Genomic DNA, 21564 nt, shown 5'->3' with positions numbered 1-21564 from the left:
CCAGCCATCGGCCTCCTGTTAAGCTGGAGGCCACATGCACCGCCATCTCTGCTCCCATCTCTGCTCCCAGCTCGCCGTGGTCCCCTCTCAGTTCCGAGGGCCAAGTTACAGAGTCCTTGCGGCTTTCCCGTCTGCCTGCCCGGCCTCCTCTCCCCTCACTCTGTCCATCGCAGCCACGTCGGACTCCGGCCGCCAAAGACCGTTGCAGGCGCGTCCTTGCCTCTTGGCCTCTGCCCTTGCTCCCCCTGTGCGGTGCTGTGCTTCCCCAGACATCCACACCCTTTCAGGCCTCTAGTCCAATGTCATCTTCTCAGGGAGACCCTCCCTGTCCTCTGGAACGTAGCTCTCAAGAAGGCAGCAACTTCTTTTTAAAAAACTGGTTTTGTTGCTTGTTCAGTGCTGGGTCCCAGCGCTTAGAATCGTGTCTGCAGGGTTATCAGCCTTTCTTTTTCCTTTTTTTTTCCTTGTACAAAGTTAGAACTTCACTGGAGAGACAAAAACTACAACACAAACTGCTTTTTTTTTGTATCAACAAAATATTACAATTAGCTTGTTTGTGAGACAGTTTTGTCAATACATTACATTTTTCAGCATGTCAGAATTTTCAGATCAGTTTTACAGATTCATATTTAAGGCTGACAACAACCCAGTGGGGTAGGTGGTGGAATCAAAATTTTGTGGAAAAGCAAGTTGAGGCTCAGAGTTGTTTTGTTCAAAGAACAGCTGCTGAGTGGAAAGCTGCCCTTCAGACCTGCCTTTTTTCATTCCAAGTAAAAGGCTCCTGTTTTCTCCTTTAGAAACATTTTAAAATGACAGAAACACGGTGGTGGTAGTGGCGGTAGTGGTGGGGGTGTCTTACTAGAAAGTCTGGTGAATGTGCCCTGATTTCTTGTTCTGGGTTTAGTCTGCCCTTTGTTTTGAAAGCACATAAAATAAATGGTTAACTTTTAAATTCCTGACAATGACGGAGCAACAAGTTTTATTTCTCTCACCTGTGGAGGAAATGGCCTCCACCCAGTTTTACTGAATTAGGAGGGAAGTGATTTTTTCAAGTGATAAAAAGAAATAAAATTCCATGCTCTTCCCAGAGGAGGAGTTCAACAATTGGGAGAATGGCGTGAGACCATATGTTGGTTTGTGAAAGGATATAACTTGTAAAGATGTTTCCTTTGATGCCTGTGATGAATATGGATGTGTTTCCCTTCTAGAGGGTCCTGATTAAATTATTCAATTAAGAGCTGAGCTGGAGGATCTAAATATAGGGAGAGGGTTCGGGCCGGCCGGTCTGGTGGATGTCAGCTCACGGCTGCAGATGTGCGTGTTTGTTGTCATAAACAGCACCTGCGAGATCAGTGGAGCAGGAGTATGTTCCAAAAAACGAAGCACGGCAAGATTTTCTTTTTTTAATAAAAGGGACAGATTTTTTTCTCCTCCTCTGGTCTATTCCGTTTTCATCTGTGAATTTGGCATTTGAATTACTTATTTTTTTTAACTCGATTCACTTTCAGTATCCGTTCTGGTTTAAAGGGTAGATCTACCACTTATTAGACTATGATCTTGAAAAGGTTCCTTCACCTCTGATCCTCAGGTTTATCAGTCAAATTGAAACAGTGATACATATCTTCAAAGATTAAGTGTTTGTAAAAACTACCAAGGTAATAGCTCAATTAAAAGAATTGCATTTGTTAATGATTGTGTCATTCATAACTGATCACTTATGAAAATTTACTACATTTAGCTTTCTTTGCCATCCATCAAATTGCTACTCTATGGTAACAGTGGCTCAAAGAGAAGAGGTTTTTTTTTTTTTTTCTGAGACAACAATGGTAGACTTTTTTCTCTTGTCAATAAAATTAACTTTTAAAATGCCTCTACAGTCTCCTGTGTTTGAGGAGTAAGCACTTGCAAGTCAAATGACTATACAGTTTTTTTTTTTGGCCACCCTGCGGCATATGGCAATTCCTGGGGCAGGGATGGAATCTGAGCCGGAGCTGCCATCTATGCCCCAGCTGTGTCAATGCCAGATCCCTAACCCACTGCGCCAGGCCAGGGATCGAACCGGCACCATCGTCACAGAGACAACGCCAGATCTTTTAACCCACTGCACCACAGTGGGAACTCCAGCTCTGTGCAGTTTTTGAGCTGAGGTGAATACAGATGAGATCTATCAGTGTGAGGTGATCAGGACCTGGATATCTGGAAAGGCTGCCACGTAACAGAGGACAGTTTTCTATTACAAGCATGACTTTGAGAACAGGGATTCAGGGGGATTAAAGAATGTCCTACCAGTTTTAGAGGAAGTGGCAAGGAGATGTAGAAGTAAGCCAGGTTTGTTGAAGTCAAGGATAGTACGAAAACTTTTAAATGTCTTCAGTCTAACTAAACACGTCATCATCTGGTGAAACAAAACAGAACTGACACTTTGCTATTCCACAGGGAAGGAGTCTCTGTGACTAAGAAAAATTAACCAGGTAAGCAGCCTGGATTTGTCAGGATTGAAGGACTTGCATTTGCAGAGCGGAAGCAGAAAGGTTCTTGTCTTGAAGAATTTTCTAATAAACATATAGTGAATAGCACACTTGGCACGACTAAATGTATCAACTACAGTCCTGTCCTTAGAGATTCATCTACGTGTGACATCCATAAATCCCTTGCCTGTCATCAAGGGGACGCTACTTTTGAAATCTTGGCTGAAATGTCACAGCTTGCCATGAACTCCCAAGGGGTAGGTGGCAGTCTGGGTTCAGTGTTATTCCTTTTCTTTGTGACTTCTGAGAGTCCCACTCACTTAACACTCTGTTGAGAGACCACAGTGCGGCAGCTCTTGCGAGCATGTCTCCTAGGTCACACCTGAGCTTGGAAGACCAGCTGTTAGTGCCTGTGTTTTAAATGTACTAGTACCCAAATAACCACATTATGGGGGAAAAAAAAATCGGCTTTCAAGAGCTGATAATCTCTTCCACATTCAGCCCCCAGTTTCTCCAGATTTGGAAAATGAATCTCTGAAAAAAAATTTTTAACGAAAAAATGTCAAACTATTCTGTGTCATCAATCACACATGAAAGTTGGGAAATGTTTATAGGTAACCAAAACAAGGCTCAATAGTAAGAGGCTCAGGCAAGTGAAATCTGACTTCTGGGTGTTTGTGACAGCAGGACTTTGCTGCTGCTTTGATCCAAGACTAGCAGAATTCTTTTGTGATCGTCAGTGGATCTATATATCGCTTTCTTCTAGAGGCACCTTTTAGGTTTTCTTTTTCTGAGGACTCAGTCAAAGTAAAGTTCCTTTTAGCCCAGTTTCTCAGCAAAGAAGTAGGTAGTTTAGAAAGTGCTTTCAAATCTGTAAAAGAAATGGAGAGAGGTTTTATTCATCTTCACTTTCTTTTTTTCTAGGTTTTTTTTTTTTTCTCCTTTAGTTTGGTTTGTGGTGAGCTTTATGTAGCTACATTTGACCCATTTGAAATTGAGAAACGTTGAAGTAAGTTGAGGGCTCACTGCTTTGTTTTTTTGCAACAGAAAAGAGAGATGCAGAAGCACTTCACTGGTTTCTCCTACCAGACAGATGTCACAAAAGCAAGTGAGTTCCTAATTGGAGTAAATGGGGAGAAGAAACCTTTGAATGGATTTATTTGTTGAAACTAAATCACAGACCATGGGGAATTTTCTGAGATTGAAATAGCTAGCGAAAACCCAGCTCTGTTTTTATCTTCATTGTGATGGCATTATACTTGTGTAGCACATTTTAACTTTTTTCCCCCCATTTGCCCTAGGAATAGATAAAAATGTTATCATTTTTCTTAGGGCACTGCATAAGTCCTCCATCATGCTTTTATTGGGGTCCCTTTGGAGGCGGTACCACTCCGTCTGTGTTCTGCACGTTCCAGAGTACTGTATGCACCTGTCTTCAGTACTGGTTTTCATAGTGCTGTTCTTAGGGCTGGCTCCATCTGGAAACAGCTGTGAGCCACCCTGTGGCTGCTGCTTCAGCCTTCCCGCTCAGCCAGCGTCGGGGGTGTCTGCGGTTTTCCCTTTAAGTGATAGGTATTTTCGTTTTATCACAAGTTTGGTCGTTCTCAGCTCTTCAGAACTTTTGATTGATTATGCGGCCTAATTTTATGGTGATGGCTTTTACTCCCCTTTCAGTGAATTCTCCATTGTACTCCTCCAGAGCCCTTTGCAGGTCTTAGAAGCTTAATGATGGACTGCTCTTTTAGGTCCTAAAATATTTATTGGCATCGAGTCTCTGGAATGTTTTTCTTTGCGGCCTTTGTCTTTTTAAGCATTTTTAACCCTGATCTGTAGTGTCTAGTGTGTGATTGTATGGTTTCTATAAGTGTCAGGAATGTTTTGGGGGTCAGTTTTATCCTCCTTGGGGATCATGATCTGTTTCAACGATTCTGCTCTTGGTTAGGAATATACAGTGGATGCAGGTACTTACGTGAAAGCAAGTAGGTTAAAAAAAAAAAAAAACAGTCCATTTTGGAGTCATGAGAAGTTACATTACAATTCCCCTGCTATGTTCACTTTTTGGCCCTTTTTGCGGTTTTAATTTAGCCAAGCATCTCAGGGGAGGCAAGAGTTCTCATCAGGCCTTGAATCCTATCTCAAGTTGGATATTAGGATAAATGACATGTACCTTTTGACAGCGCTGAATAATATTGCCGCCAGTCGCTTTACACAGCACACCTCTGAGATATTTTCCATCTCCACCGCATCCTCCTGAGGTATACGGTGAAATAATTCACATGTAACAAGTACTCAGCTACAGAAATCCTAAAGTTTGCTTGCGATTTCCTGAAGCCACACAGTAGCTCTTTGGGGGCTGGAGTCCTACTTTTTTTGTTTCTGCATAAGATCATCCATTTAGAAAGAGCCAGGGCAGGGGTATGTTAAGAAATAGGCGTAGAGTTATTTAGTTAATCCCAAAATGGATCAAGCTTTTTTTTTTTTTCTTTTTAGGGCCACACCTGTGGCACGTGGGTGTTCCCAGGCTAGGGTCGAATTGGAGCTGTAGCTGCCGGTTTACACCACAGCTGCAGCAACATGGGATCCGAACCATGTCTGTGACCTATACCACAGCTCACAGCAACGTGGGATCTTTAACCCACTGAGCAAGGTTCAGGGATCCAACCCACACCCTCATGGATACTAGTCAGGTTTGTAACCCGCTGAGCCACAATGGGAACTCCCGATCAAACATTTTTTATAAAAAAAATGTTATAAAGTTGTCTTTTTTTCCTTCAGTAACTGTTAAACAGTTCCAAAGTGAAGTTAATCAGTGCCCTCTGCTTTTAGTTCCTTGATTCTTTTGATCTTTAGGCCATGATGTTTTATCGTCAGAGTTAAGACAGAGTAGTGAACCAAAGAACAAGTTGGGGTGTATGTGTGTGTGTGGAGCCAGTTGCTTGCTTCATTGACAATAGACCATTTATCTTACTTTTTTTTAAGGTACTTAGAAGGAGTCTTTGATAAAATTTTTCCCCCAGTCACGTTTTGGAGACTATACTCTAATGCTTGCTTTTATTGAATAATTTAATTATTCTCTCAATATTTAGAGAGATTATTTATTTTGTCTGGTTCTCTGAATTCCATACCAGTGCAAGAATATTAAAACAGCACTGGTCTGAAGCTGCAGAGGTCGACTGGCCATTTTCTGTCTGCTCTCCTCCTCATCCTTTTATTAAAGGTACTTGGTTTGTAGCTAGCTCTTGGCAGCTGCTCCCCCCATCCCACCTCCACGCCTTTTTATTATAGCTTCAGATACAAATTAGAATAATTTTCATTTAAAAGTTTCTATGGGCATCTGGGATCTGAGGTGTTGAGTGGCAGAGAGTGTATTTTGTTGATATTCACACAGTTGGATAATTGCATGTTTCACTCCTTGATGAGGCCAAGATGAAGAAAATGCCTGTTGTTGTGCAATTGACTCATTAGGTTTCCTTTAAATGTAAAGCGAGTTACACAGTAGTTAAAGGCATTTTACAACTTTTGGCTTTTTTCTTTTTAACATTCGGGAATACCACATAAGTTGCAAAATTAAATAGCCATGTCAAAAAGAGCATTATAAGAGTATTTTTCTCATTGGGTCCTGGCAGGGCTAAATAGAAATCTTTCCTGAGGGCGAGACTCCGTAGGGAAAGGTCCTGAGTTTAGAACCTATTTTAAGGCTGCATTTTTTTACTTCCAAAATCAGATCACACTGTAAGTCCAACCTGATTTATAAGTAGACTTTGTATTATTTGAGATAATGAATTGATTTTTTTTGTAATTTTCAAATATTTGTGTTTAGAGGCTTTTAAAAATTTGAAAGTTAGTTTTTCATTAAAGAATGTTTGAAAACTTTTAACCTTCCAAAGCTAGCCACTGTTAATGCTTTGATATATTTACATAGTTGCTCATGCTATATATATATGTATATAGTTTTCTGCTTAAGGTTTTTTTTTAATCTTTTTAAAATTTTTGATATTTTATTAAAGTATAGTTGATTTACTGTGTTATGCCAATTTCTGCTGTACAATAAAGTGACCTAGTCATACATATATATATATATTCCCTCTCTTATATTATCTTCCATCATGGTCTATCCCAAGAGACTAGATATAGGTCCCTGTGCTGTACAGCAGGACCTCATTGCTTATCCATTCGAAATTGAATCGTTTGCATCTGCTAACCCCAAACTCCCTGTCCATCCCACTCCTGTCCCCCTCCTCCTTGACAAACCACAAGTCTGGTCTCTATGTCTTTGAGTCTCTCTCTGTTTTGTAGATAGGTTCATTTGTGTAATATTTTACGTTCCATACATGAGTGATACCATATGGTATTTGTCTCTTTCTGACTTACTTTACTTAGTGAGATAATCTCTAGTTGGATCTGCTCAAGGTTTTTTCCCAAGTTGTTTTTATGAACACAGTTTTTAAGGGCTACATAATATTCTGTTGAGTGGCTTATACTATAGCTTACTTAACTATTTTCCAACTTTTAGATATTTTTTTTCCTTACAATAAACAATGCTCTGATGAAAATCATTACGCAAAAACTTTTTTTTACCTTTCCAGTGCAGAATATTTCCGTAGAGTAGGTTTCTAGAAGTGAAGTTGCTGGAACAAAGATCTGTTTATTTTTTAAAGCTTCTTCTGGGTTCTTTACCAGATGAATGCTTTTTCTTTTTTGTCAGTGTGAAATGTTTGTATTTGGAGAAGAGGGAAGGAAATCTCTGTTTGCTGACTCATGTTTTTATTTTGCACTTTAAACTGATAAGGCCACTTAGCTTTTGACATAAACTAAAGCAGGAAGTACAAAAAGGGGCAGAAAAAAAAAAGTGTTGTCTTGCCAAGGCCATGGTGTCATGGGCTCATTCAAGTTCCTGATGGGAGGTAGGTTACTTGTTTGACTTATATGTAAACAAACAAAAAAATTTACTCAAGTAGGCAAAAATTAGTCCTCAGCCTGCCTTTTGGTTCGTATGCGCATTTACATGCGGGAGTTTATGATCTTGTCACTTTAATGTTTTCAGTGGCATCACTCTGCCCAACTGGCCACGCGGTGTTTGGAGGCAGTGGGGTTTTCTTTTGTTGTTGTTGTGGTTTGTTCCCTGTGTGGAGGATGTCACCTTAGCGGTCTTTATAAAACATAAATCTAATCACATTGATGCTCTGATTTAAAACTTTCCGTTTGTCCACAGGATAAGCTGTATCACAGGCCCTTCACAGTCTCAGCCCGCCCTTATCAGCCTCTTTTCATCTACAACAACCTTGAATCCTAGCATTTCTCTTATGTCTGTTAGAACTAGCAATTTAGAAAAGTGGTTTAAAAATTGAGGCTGTAGAGCCAGACCACATGGGTTCAAACTCTGGCCCTGCCACTTAGAACTGTGCACTTGAACAAGTTATTTAGCTTTTCCATGTTTCACTTTCCTTACCTGTAAAATGAGGAAAATGATAGTGTTCACTAAAGAGGGTCTGTTAATTGATATAAAGTGCTTGGAACAGTGTCTTTCATGTAATGATCACCCAGAGTATTATCTTTATTGTTTTACAAAATTCTACTCATCCTTAATTGCCTGTCTGATATTTCCTCTTTGGGAAAACTTCCTGAAATCCCTAGAGTTAATCGTTCCCCCCTTTTCTGCTTTTATATATTATCGGCTATACCTGATGACCTTGCTGCAGTCACTTTGGCTTCCCACTGTGGCCTACACAAAGCCCAGGACTCTGCAGCACAGTCCTTTAGCCTTGGCACATGGGGGACCCAGTTTTCATGAGAGCTCATTGTTTACACACTGGCTCTTCCGTTAAATTGCAAGCCCCTTCAGGATGGGGTCTCTGCCTCCATCCTCTGTGGATAGCGCAGGCACTCAGTACAGCTTTCTTTGTTTCTTTTTAGGGCTGTACCTGTGGCACATGGAAGTTTCCAAGCTAGGGGATGAATTGGAGCTGCAGCTACCAGCCTATGTCACAGCCACAGCAACGCCAGAACTTATGTTGCAGCTTGTGGCAATGCCGGAGCCTTAACCCATGGAGCAGGGCCAAGGAGTGAACCTCCATCCTCATGGAGACTATGTCGGGTTCTTAACCTGCCGAGCCACAACGGGAACTCCTTCTTCCTAGAGGACAACAAAAAGAAGCTGTTTTTTGGAGTTCCCGTCATGGCTTAGTGGTTAACGAATCTGACTAGGCACCATGAGGTTGCGGGTTCGATCCCTGGCCTTGCTCAGTGGGTTAACGATCCGGTTGAGCTGTGGTGTAGGTTGCAGACACGGCTCGGATCCCACGTTGCTGTGGCTCTGGCATAGGCCAGTGGCTACAGCTCCGATTCGACCCCTAGCCTGGGAACCTCCATGTGCCTCGGGAGCGGCCCAAAGAAATAGCAAAAAGACAAAAAAAAAAAAAAGAAGAAGCTGTTTTTCTTGTTCTTTTGCAAAATTAACCTTTAGTAAAAGTAAATGATCATTTTAGGAGGTTCACCCTGACCAAGTGTGGCTTTTGATAATAGTATTGTTTTCTCTTTTTCTGTTAAATGAAAACCATAGCAGCCTCAAAGAACTGGTAAATCTAGGTAAAACTACTTTACAAAGGGAAACAACTGATTCCTCCTACAGCCTATTGAACAGTTGAAGTTCCACTCTTGCCTTCTAATTCCTTCAGGGAGCTAGATCATTCATTCATCAAGCATTTATTGAGACTCTAATATGTGTCAGGGACAGTGCTAGGCTCCAGTAATGAGTTCCCCCTTTTATTCCTCTTATTGGTAATTTGTGCCTTCTTTTTTATTGATTTGTTTTGCTAGGGGAATATCTGAATTTATTGGTATTTTCAAGGAACAACTTTTATTTTATAGATTTTCTCTATTATATATATGTATATATAATATAAATATTGTATATATTTTTTACTTTTTGCTCCCATTTCTTTCTACTTTGGGTTTAATTTGTTGTCTCCCCCCTTGGGGTAGATACCTAGAAAATTAGTCTCCAGCTTTTTTTTTTCTCATTGCTAATATATACATTTAAGACCATAAATTTCCCACTGGGAATTATATCTAGTCACTTGTGATGGAGCATGATGGAGGATAATGTGAGAAAAAGAATATGTATTTGTATGTGTGACTGGGTCACTTTGCTCTATAGTAGAAAAAAAAATGACAGAAAACTGTAAACCAACTATAATGGAAAAGATATTTTTCCATTATATTTTCTTCTTTGACCCATGGCTTATTTAAAAGTGTAGTTATTTTTAATAACAGTATTTTTGGCATTTATTTTTAGTTATACTGTGATCAAAGAACATATTCTGTAAGGTTTATTCCTTTGATACATGTTGAGATTTGCTTAATGGCTCATTTTGTGGACAATTTGGGTAAGTATTCCATGGTTTTTTGTGTTTTTTTTTTCTTTTTGCCATTTCTTGGGCCATTCCCGTGGCATATGGAGGTTCCCAGGCGAGGGGTCCAATCGGAGCTGTAGCCACCGGCCTACACCATAGCTCATGGCAACGCTGGATCCTTAACCCACTGAGCGAGGCCAGGGATCGAACCCACAACCTCATAGTTCCTAGTCGGATTCGTTAACCACTGAGCCACGACGGGAACTCCTCCATGTATTTTTGAAAGTATGTATGCTCTAGTTGTTGGGAGCAGTGATCTACAGGCATGAATTGAGTCAAGTTTTTAAAGATGTTAATCTTCTATGTCTGTCGCTTTTTTGGGTCATTTACTGTGTTAATCTCCCAATAAGATTGTTAGTTTGTCATTTTAATTGTCAAGTTTCTGCTTCATATATTTCGAAATTGTTATTACTTGGATAAAAATTAGGATTGTGATATATACATGGTAGATGAGCTCCTTTAACCTGAAATGTCCTTCTTTTATCCCTGGTGACACTTTTCTGACTTTCTTCTCTTTTTTTTCTTTTTTGGTCGTCCCGTGGCATATGGAGTTCCCAGGCCAGGGATCAGATCCCAGCTGCAGTTGCAACCACCACAACTGTGACCTATACTGGATCCTTAACCCACTATGCTGGGTTTGAGATTGAACCTGCATCCCAGCGCTTCAGAGATACTACTGATCCCATTGTATCACAGAGGGAACGCTGATGCCTCTTACTTTAGAGTCTCTTTTATCTGATTTGATAGCTAGGTGAGCTTTTTTGCTTAGACTTTGAATACTACACCTCTTTCCATTCTTTTTCTTTCAGCCTTTCTCTGTCCTTCTATTAGATGTGTGTCTCTTGTAAGTACAGTATAGTTAAGTGATATTGCCAACCATACCCTGTATTTTACTTGGCATACCTAGTCTCTTGGTATTTAAGTATTTCTTGAGACTTTGAGGATTAGATCTGAATCTTCTTTTTCTTAAATTCTTTGGATTAGTCATATTTTTAAAAATAATTCCATATTTTAAACTTCTCTATCACCTTTTTAGGGTTTTTAAATTTTTCTTTCAGTAGTTGCTTTTGTATGACGTGAATTCATAACTTATATCAGTAATAACTTAACGCTTTAACATGGTTTGGATAATACAAGGGCCTTAGCCAAGGATGACTGCATTTATCCCTTTTGCTTTTTTTGTTACGTATTTTAGTTCTGTATTTTAAACACTATAAGACATTCCTGTAATTGTTTTGGAAAGTCACTACTCTTCCAGAGTTCTTCATTCTTTCTGGCTGATTCTTGCTTTCTCCTTGTGCCTGAAAATTTCTGCGGGATGCCAGTTTGCTCAGATTTTGTTTGTTAGAAAGGACTTTTATTTCACAGTCACTTTTGGATGATTTTTTTTTTTCCCCACTGAGTGTAGAATCCTGAGTTACCAGCTACTTATTTGTGTTTGGCATGCTAAATATTTTAGTTCACTCTCATCTTACTTTCATTGTTTCTGTGGAAATGTCAGATGTCAGCCCTATTGTATTGTGTCAAAGATTTTTGTTACAGGTTTTCAGCAGTTATACTGTGATATGACATTAAAACTTGTGGATTTCTTTGTACTTCTCCTTTGGTTTTGTAGGATTTCATGAGTCTGTGGCTAGATGTCTGTTGTCAGTTTTGGAAAATTCTTGGCCAGTATTGACAAATACTTTCTCTGTCATGGTTTTTCTGTCTTGATCCAGTTGAGTATTTAAGATAATTCTAGGCTGTGTTTCAGTGTTTGTAAACACCAGTCCATTTCAGTTTTGCCCTTGCACTAGGGCATACCTCTTCTGGGGTCTCAACTGAGCATGGTATGTTTGCCAGAGTTTCTCTTTCTCGCAGGCCCTCAACTCCAGTTTTTTTGGTCTCCTTAATGCTTAGAAATTACTGAAATCTCTGCTTGGTTCTTTAGCCTCTTTCTGCTTGGCTGCTTACAGCATAGGCACTGGCAAATGCCTAGAGAAGAACAGCAGTGAAGAATGTTCAGCTTGTTATTTCGTTGCTTTTCACATCTCTCCAGCAGCTTGGCCTCTCCTGTCCTAAGTACTTTGGTTGCTCTTTTTGCCTTTAAAAAGCTTGGTTCCCCCCCCCCCCCCCCCCCCCCCGTTGGTTTGTATTTTATTCAGTTTTTATAGTTATTTTGGGGAGAAGGTTGGTTTGATACCTCCTCCTGCATCTTAGCTGTGTAAAGTATCTTTTTTAATCTTTTTCACTTTTTTTTTTCATCTGGTAAAGAATAACTAGAAGGTTTAAATGAGACAATCAGCATAGAGTATCTTGTACAGTCTGTATGTGCTTCATTCCTTTCATGTCAATAAAAATCAAGTTTGAAAAAGCAGAGGATAAAATTCCAACCTTACTTGACCAATAGCCCATAGGCATAGGCTTGCTTACTGAGTAAATATTTATATAGTATTTATATAGTATAAAGATAACTCCCTTTTCTTTTAGCATAAAAGATACTTGAGTAACAAACCAAAAACAGATGTTAAGACTCTTGTATTTTTTTTCCCTATTGGTTTCAGGTTTTGTTGATTGAGGTGTGTTCTGAAATATATATTGTAGAGCCTATAAATGAATTTAAATATAAAACATCACAATAACTTGTCAAGAACTTGAGCTTTTTTTGCACTAACACATCCGTCGTTGCTGTCTTAGAACTCAATATGAACAGTAAAATCTACTTTTTAAACTGCTTCTCACCTTATTTATTTGTAAAATGGCAATGATTGTGTTACCTAGCTGGAGGAATTATTTAAAGGGTTAGATACTGTGTCAGTCTGCATGGGCTGCTATAACAAAATACCACTGACTGAGCAGCTTAAACAATGGAAATTTCTTCCTCACAGTTCTGGAGGCTGGGGAAGTCCAAGATGAAGGCACCAGCCAGTTTGGTTCGGCTGAGGGCCCTCTTCCAGGCTTGCAGAGTGCCACCTTCCTCCGTGTCCTCATGGCAGTGCACATGAGGGCAGAGAGGGAACTCTCTCCCTCTTCTTCTTCTTCTTCTTTTTTTTTTTTTCTCCGTCATTTTAGGGCTGCACTTGCAGCACATGGAGGTTCCCAGGCTAGGGGTCTAATCAGAGCTGTAGCCATCAGCCTACACCTCAGCCACGCCAGATCCGAGCCTCGTCTGAGACCTACACCACAGCTCACAGCAACGCCAGATCCTTAACCCACTGAGCAAGGCCAGGGATCAAACCCGAAACCTCATGCTTCCTAGACAGATTCATTTCCGCTGTGCCACGAGCCATGACGGGAACTCCTCTCCCTCTTCTTACACAGCCACCAATATAATCAGATCAGGGCCCCAGCGTCATGACCTCACTTAACCTTAATTACTTCCTGCGAGGGCCATCTCCATCTGCAGGCATGCTGGGGGTGAGGCCTGCAACATGAGTGTTAGGTGGGGCAGAATTCAGTTGGTAGCATACTGTAATTCATAAGCGCCCTTCCCTTAGCACCTGGCCCATAGTAATCGTTTAACCAGTTGTGGGTTTCACGGTAAGAGTTGATTTGGAACAGCTTTCTCGCTTTTTTTCTTTTGCAGGTGCTGACGCCCTGTCACTTTTGGAAACCCTAGGAATGGTCATTACCACTCTTCAGACCCTCACCGCAAAGAAGCTGAGGCGACTCCTATGTAAATAAAGTGAAACCTCCTCGGCTGCCTTCTCGCACGTGTGGACACCTTTGTTTCTCCGTCCACGAGGGGTGTACCCGGTGCCGTCATGAATGTGACAAGTTTGTTTTCCTTCACGAGTCCAGCTGTCAAGAGACTTCTGGGGTGGAAACAGGGCGATGAAGAAGAAAAATGGGCAGAGAAGGCTGTTGACGCTCTGGTGAAAAAACTGAAGAAAAAGAAAGGTGCCATGGAGGAGCTGGAAAAGGCCTTGAGCTGCCCGGGGCAGCCCAGTAACTGCGTCACCATTCCCCGCTCCCTGGACGGCAGGCTGCAGGTCTCCCACCGGAAGGGGCTGCCTCACGTCATCTACTGCCGCGTGTGGCGCTGGCCGGACCTCCAGAGCCACCACGAACTGAAACCCCTGGAGTGCTGCGAGTTTCCTTTTGGTTCCAAGCAGAAAGAGGTGTGCATCAACCCCTACCACTACAAGCGAGTGGAGAGTCCCGGTAAGTGGGTCCTTGTGTGCAGATGCCTTTAGCAGCTTCTTGTGGTTTCTCAGCATCCTCGTCTCCATGCTTTTCAGCTGTCATTTTTCCGTGTTAGGAGAAAGGGTATGTTTTGCCAGCCCTTGAACGTTTCGTCCGTTCTAACGAGGTCGTCCTCTCTAGTTGATCTGGTTTCTTGGGAGCAGGACTATGAAGCCGGTCATCATGTGAGGAAGACCTCGGGTTGTAATAAAGCTGCAAGTTCAAGTGTTTTCTTTCTCAATTGATTCTTTATGCTTCCCTTTGGTTCTGTGCATTTCTGTACACAAATGTAGCTACAGGTTTATTGCAAGGGAAGAGAATCAGGAAGGGAAAGAAGCATGGCGTTGCCCTCTGCATGCCGGAGGGTGGTTGCCAATAACATGTGACTTTTTCCTTAAGATCAGCAGCTTTTATCATTTCCAGTGGAATCTCACTATGGCCCGGTGTCTGGGGAGGATATGAAGGAATTATGTTCTCCTGTAGAATCACTTGATTCTCCTACTTTAGAAGATAGTCCTAGTTTTACATGTAGAGCCTTTGGCGGGGCCGGGAAGCGTAATAAAGAATATACTTTAAAATGTACATGGTTTTGCCCTCAAATTCGAGTCCACATTCTAGACAGCTGCATCAATCGGCAAGTGATTAGGCATTCTCAAGCACTTAAATATCTCATTGTCAGACTGGAACCAATTTTGTTGGTGGGTTAGTTATTAACAGCTGGTCGTTACCAAGGATTCCTAAACGGGTCTGTGCATTAAATTCACAGGACTCCTTCCAGGAAATTCTGATTCTGGCATAGCCTGGTAATCTGTGTTTTTTTTTTTGTTTTTTTTAAGTACTGCAGGTGGTGCTGATGGGATCTATTGGATTGGTAATTTGGGAGCTACTCATCTAGATTCTGTAATAACATGGCTCTCAAATAAAAGGCATTCTGGTTTTTTTTTTTAGGGAATGTTTACAACATCCGAAAAGAGTTTAAAGACTAGGGAATAATAAACATCTTTGTATCCACCACTCCATTTTGCCTTCTGTAACTGCTGTTCTGAATTCGATGGTTAGATACGATGTTAATCATTCCCACGCATGCCTCTATACCGTTATTCCGTGTGTATGAATCCTTGCCAGCATGTGCTATTATTTTGTGTATTTAAAGGTATTGTATAATGATATTGGACTATCCTACAACTTTCTGTATTCATTCAACATCATGGCTTTGTGGCTTCTGTATGACACACTTTAGGCTCACCTCGTCCAGTCCTGTGAGAAATCCTCTGAAGAGTCTGTTGGAATTTCATTGATGTCATTTGGGGAAGAATTGACATAGTCTTGCTTTTGAGCACAGTGGTTTTCTAAATTTACTTAGGTCTTTAAGTGTCTTCTGTAAAATTCTTGCACATTTTTTCTTAGATTTATTTCTAGATAACTGGGTTTTATTGTCTCCTTTTAAAAGTTACATCTTGGGAGTTCCCGTGGTGGCTCAGTGGTTAACGAATCCTACCAGGAACCATGAGGTTGCGGGTTCGATCTCGGGCCTTGCTCAGTGGGTTCAGGATCCGGCGTTGCCATGAGCTGTGCTGTAGGTCGCAGACGCGGCTCAGATCCCGCGTTGCTGTGGCTCTGGTGTAGGCCGGTGGCTACAGCTCCGATTGGACCGCTAGCCTGGGAACCTCCATATACCACGGGAGCGGCCCTAGAAAAGGCAAAAAGACAAAAAAAAAAAAGTTACATCTTGTTACAGTTGTTCATGGCCAGGGCTATACTTGCTTTTTTCCAACAATTTTGCTCAATTCTCCTTGTTCTAATATAGACGTTCTTTACTGCTTAGTATATCAATTGTGATGTACATTTTAGTGTGTAATACATACAAACAAGATTGTTTGGGTACATCCCTATTTTGTGATCCCTATAGTAACTGTGAAGGGGACACGGGAAGATTCTACTCCCACTTGACAAATGGTGAAACTGAGGTCCCTACACATGGAGTGACCTGTGTGACAGACAGCTGAGATTCAGTATTGAGAAAACACTGTGGATGTGTTTCCTCCGGCTGCCCTTCCTCCACTCGACTCCACCCTTTCATCTTGTGCTGCCACCTGACTGGTCCCCCTGCAGGGTGGCCCCTGCCCCACAGGGGGCGTTACACACGATGGTCATGGCATCTCCCTGCTTCCCACGGCCCTTACACACAGCTCCGCACATTCTGGTCCTCGCCTGCTTTTCTAGCTTCTTTTCTCACCTTCCACGATTCTTGTGCTTGAGTCATGTGGAAACCCTCGGAGCCGTTGTCCTCTCCACCTCGTTTCTCCTCTCGCTCTGCCTCCTTCACTCTCGTTTAGCCTCAGGCCTAAGCTTAATGCAGACCAGCTTTGCAGAGAAGCCTTTCTTGAGACCTCCTTTTCCACCCCCAGGTAGACTGGGCTCTGTTTTCCATACCAACCTGATTTTCTTTCTGATGTTCTTCACGCTTTTCTTGTTGTTGTTGTTGTTTTTGTTGGGTTTTTTGTTTTGTTTTGTTTTTCTTTTTTGGTTTGTTTGGTTTTTAGGGCTGCACATTCGGCACGTAGAAATTCCTGGGCTGGGGTTGAATCGGAGCTATTGCCACTGGCCTACACCCCAGACACAGCAACTAACGGCCAGACGTGAGCCACGTCTGCGACCTACACCATAGCTTACGGCGACACTGGATCTTAACCCACTGAGCGAGGCCAGGGATCGAACCTGCGTCCTCATGGATCCTAGTTGGGTTCGTTACCACTGAGCCACGACGGGAACTCCATGATATTCTTCTGTTTATCATTCCAGGAGTCTTCCTTGCAGGATAGTAAATAGGAGCTCCCTGAGGGCAGGGACCATGTTGTGTTATTAGCATCTCTACATTTAGTAGCCAGCAGAATTCAATACATTTTTACTATTATCTGAAAATAGTGGTTGTAACTTCTCTGTGCGGTTGTTCTTTTAGAGATGAGTTTTCAGTTTATCTATACCCTCTAATCATCATCTCCTCTTTTGTGTTCATTTCATTTCTGTTGCTATCTGACATGAGATGGAAAGGTTTTAAGTTACTACTGAGATGCTTTTGTTACTCCTAGTAATTTACATATATAAATGGTTTGCTTAGGGAGGAGGTGGAAAACCAGCTAAGATAAGGCATTTTTGAGACAACGTGAGTATCATTTCATTCTACCTTCTGGCTGGGGATCTGGCGAGCCATACATATGTAGACCAGTTCTTGAAAACTTTAACGCCAAGATCTGGAGAAGTGGAACCTTCTATTTTTCATATTGTGAAGTAGCTAATGTGGGAATAAGAACAAATGGCTTTTTCCAGGGACCTCCACGAAGCAGCCCCCAGCACCCTGTGGGAGAATCCCCTCTAAATCAAAGTGCAGGGTTGGGGGGTCTCAGCCCCTCAGAGTTAAATAGGCATTTCCCCTCTGTAATGTGGCATGAAACTCACCTGGTTATTGTCTCCGTGAAATAGGAAGAAAGAGGTCTGGAATTCTAAGCCCCAGGTACACAGCTCAGCACTGAAATACTTTGCACTCTGTCACTGTTTGACCTCAGATAAAGTATTTCAAAGAGCAGTTTAGCACTGTAAGCATAAGACAGTCAGGTCTCCCAAACTTGGTATTTTCTGCTGAGGCCTCTGTGGATACCCAGAGGAAAAAAACCAACAGAACTTGGGAGTCTCTAGAAGGTTTAGAGCAGTGGTTTTCAAAGTGTGTGGTCCCCAGACTAGCCACACATCACCTGAGAGCTTGGTAGAAATGCATATTTTTAGATCCTTCCGCAGACCTACTGAATCAAACTCTGGGGATGGAGCCAGCAATCTGTGTTTTGACAAGCTCCCCAGGTGACCCTGATCCAGGCTAAAGTGTGAGAACCACTGGTTTAAGGTATCCAGGCAGTCATCAAGTCCAGTTTTCAGTTATTGAAAAGGGATGCTAACAAGTTAGAGTTTGAAATCCTTCATCATTTTGAATTTTGCATGTTGGTAGGGGTATATAATTGACCTACTTTTTCCAGAATTTCCCTTGCTGCTGATATTCATCAATATTAGTATTCTGATACAATGTGGTAAGATGTTTTTAGGGGGGAGGTGGAAGAGTCGGGGAAAGAAAGGAATGCTTTGTTATTTGGCTCAGTGTGAGTTTTATGATTGTTCTTTTTGGGGTATTGTTTACTATCTCTGTTTCTTTGACCAAAAATAATTTTATGGATTTCAGTAATGGTAATTTTTCTTTAATCTAGGCCATTGGTTTTGTTATAAATGAAAGTCTAAAAACTTTTGGGAAAAAAACCGAAAGTTACAGAAACACTTGACAGCAACTTGTACTCGTTATAGTTAACAATGCAAAAGAGTGTGAGAAGGAAAAACCTTCTTCTGGGGAGAGGTAGTAAGTGCTTTGGCCGTTGCTGAAAATGCGTCTTTGGGAAGGTAGAACCTGGTAAGAATTTCCTTTTCTGTGAAGGCCTGGATAGTTTATAGAAAAGGGGAGGTTCGTGCAGCTTCTGAAGACTATGACCCCGCGGATGATGTAACAGGTGACTGTTTACTTGGACTTTCAGTAGCCTTTAGAGTCCAGGCTGCTTATTAGTGGTTGGGTTAAATGTTGGTTTTCTTTTCCTTTACCAAAGTAAACGCTGACAGCGGTGAAGTCGGTCATCGAGCTGTGGTACGAAAAGACCCTGCAGTTGCTCTGCCGCCATTAAAGTGCCTTCACGGCAACGTCCTGTCATTTGGCCTTTTTCTTTCTTTCTTTTTCTTTTTTTAAATCTTTTCCACTTGGCTCTTGAAAGTCATCTTCTGTACTCTAAACTTCATCCACTTGAGAGACCCTCTTGAACCTGGGCTTGAAATGCTGAGATTTCAGTTTTGATCTTGAAAGTCACACTCTGGGTTTACGTCCCAGTGCTTCCATTTTCAGCGTTATGGCTCCCGGCTGTTTAAAATACACCTGCGGAGTTCCCGTCGTGGCGCAGTGGTTGACAAATCCGACTAGGAACCATGAGGTGGCGGGTTCGATCCCTGCCCTTGCTCAGTGGGTTAAGGTTCCGGCGTTGCCGTGAGCTGTGGTGTAGGTCGAAGATGCGGCTTGGATCTGGTGTTGCTGTGGCTGTGGCTCAGGTTGGCGGCTACAGCTCCGATTGGACCCCTAGCCTGGGAACCTCCATATGCCGAGGGAGTGGCCCTCAAAAGACAAAAGACAAAGAAAAAAATAAATAAAATATACCTGAAATCCTCTTTGCCTGTTGACTGAATGCAAGTTTTGACCCTTTGGCTGCCTCAGTCACCATGGAATGCATGGCTTGGTAAATTTTACCTTAAAAAAGAAAGCCTTAAAATCATAGAAATGGAGAAGGAATTGGTGGTTGCCAGGGGCTGAGGACGCATGGGGACAGGAGGGGTGTGGGTGTGGCTATAAAAGAGCAGGTTGGGAAGGGACCTTGGGTTGATGGAAATGTTCTCTTTCGTGACTGTCAATGTCAGCATCCTGATTGTGGTGATGTTTTTGTAGTTTTGCAGGGTGTTACCGTTGGCGGAAATTGGAGAGAGGGTAGGCGGGATTTCTCTGCTATTTCTTACATCTGTGTTTGGATCTGCCATGATCTGATTCTAAAAAATGGTGATCCCTGAAAAGCAGTTAGTACAGCTTGCCACTCAGTGACAAGAGTGCTTTTCCTCGAGGTGACCTTTGTGTTTTGGCAGCAGAGGTGCTCTGTGGGAACTTTTATTTTGTCACACAGAATGTTACAAAGACATATACTCAAGGATCGAGATTTATTATAACTAAGTTTTTATTTAAAATTTTTTATTTTTCTATTTTTCTGTTTTGTCTTTTTTTAGGGCCACACCTGCAGCACATGGAAATTCCCGGGCTAGGGGTCCAATCGGAGTTGTAGCTGCCGACCTACGCCACAACCACAGCAACGCCAGACCTGAGCTGCATCTTCAACCCACACCACAGATCACGGCAATGCTGCATCCTTAACCCACTGAGCGAGGCCAGGGATCAAACCCGCATCCTCATGGATATTAGTTGGGTTTGTGACTCGCTGAGTCACAGTGGCAATTCCTTGATGGTTTTTAAAAAATAATGTGTGTCTTCAGGTTGTGAAGACTTGAGCCAGTGATGACAAAAACTTCTAATTAAAGGGTTGGGGTTTTTTGCTTTGTTTTGTTTTTGTTCTTTTTTTTTTTTTTTAGTCTTGTTAACTCAAGTTAGTATATGTATTGGGAGGATAAGAATTGGGTGTGGAGAAGTAAGTATTGGCTTTTCCCTTAAGTTTATCTGAGTGATGATAAAGATCTAGGAGTCTGATAACTGAAGCTGTAAGCCACATATCAAGCTACAGGTGTTTTGAAGATTTAGGGTTAATTAGCAACAATATCAACTATAAAATTAAAAAAAAAAAAGCATTATGACCTGTGTCTTGTACTCAGGGTTCTCCAGAGAAAGAGAACCAATAGAATCTATAGTAGATAAGTAGATAGATTTATTATAGGAACTGGCACTCATGAGTATGGAGGCTGAGAAGTCCCAAGATCTGCACTGTACTCGTGAGAGAACCAGGAAGGCTGTAATGTAAGCCCCCCGTCTTAGTCCAAAGGCCTGGGGACCAGGACCACCGGTACCCAGGGGCAGGAGAAGAGAGTTGTGCCAGCCTTTTGGTTCTGTTCAGGCACTCAGCAATTGGATGGTGTTGACTCACCTGAGTGCGGTGATCCTCTTTGCTCACCGTGTATAAATGCTTATCTCTAGAGACACCCTCGAAGACATAGGAATGTAGTTTTAGCAGCTCTCAGAGCATCCCTTAGCCCAATCAAGTTGATGCATACAATTTACCATCACACTCTCTTTATCATCTCCATCTTCATTTCTCTTTACTCAAACATCCGCGGCACATGTGATGCCCCAGGAACTGGGTCTGCCCAAGAGAGCAGGGCATGTGATTACAGGGCAGTGTAATAATAGAAGTGTGGCCCGGGCCGCAGCCAACTCCTCCAAGCCCGAGAGTGGCTGCAAAAAAGCTCACTGGACTCTGAAAGACCCTAACACATCTGAATGTTGTGTTCCAGCTTGTGTGCTGGATCAGATACATATGTATATTTCATTGTGCAAAGGATTGAAATCGGTTTATAAGAAGACTTACAGTGAAGCAGAAAGCATTGCTGATAAAGTAGACCAGGGAAAGCAAATTTCCAAGGGCAGGTCAAGACTAAGAGGAACGTGAGCACATATATGTTCCTCAGAGTCACTGGGACACAGATGTACTACTGTGCGTAGTTGCTCTGTGCTTGCAGCCCTCTTCTGGAGGGTTCTCGCGTGCTGTAGGTGTGGGAGAGACATGTATATGACACTGAGATGGAGGAAGAACGCTTTCAGAGTTGGAAGAGGTTGTTCAGAGCCTTGGGGCCTGGGGCTGGGTGGTGGGCTGGGTGGTGGGCAGTGCGCAGAGGCCTCCTGCAGGCAGGGATCCTTGGGGCAAGGACAGTGTTCCCAGACTTTGCAGCTGCTG

At 42.1% G+C, this 21564-nt stretch overlaps 1 protein-coding gene across 6 annotated transcripts in view; it reads left to right on the top strand.

Moving 5' to 3' along the window:
* The window catches only part of SMAD1 (SMAD family member 1), an 80536-nt gene that overhangs the window by 16993 nt on the left and 41979 nt on the right, over positions 1 to 21564 (top strand). For 5 of the 6 annotated variants that reach the window (XM_047798328.1, XM_047798333.1, XM_047798331.1 and 2 more), the window contains exon 2: positions 13446 to 14023. In XM_047798328.1, coding sequence (XP_047654284.1) covers positions 13624 to 14023 — 400 coding nt within the window. In that variant the 5' untranslated portion in view covers positions 13446 to 13623. Of the gene's footprint in view, positions 1 to 3560; positions 3577 to 13445; positions 14024 to 21564 lie in introns of those variants that run through there. The other variant, XM_047798334.1, reaches the window with a different exon arrangement.

Source organism: Phacochoerus africanus, chromosome 10, assembly GCF_016906955.1.
Source record: "Phacochoerus africanus isolate WHEZ1 chromosome 10, ROS_Pafr_v1, whole genome shotgun sequence".
Classification (NCBI taxonomy): Eukaryota; Metazoa; Chordata; class Mammalia; order Artiodactyla; family Suidae; genus Phacochoerus; species Phacochoerus africanus.
This window is presented reverse-complemented; position numbering and strand designations above follow the sequence as displayed.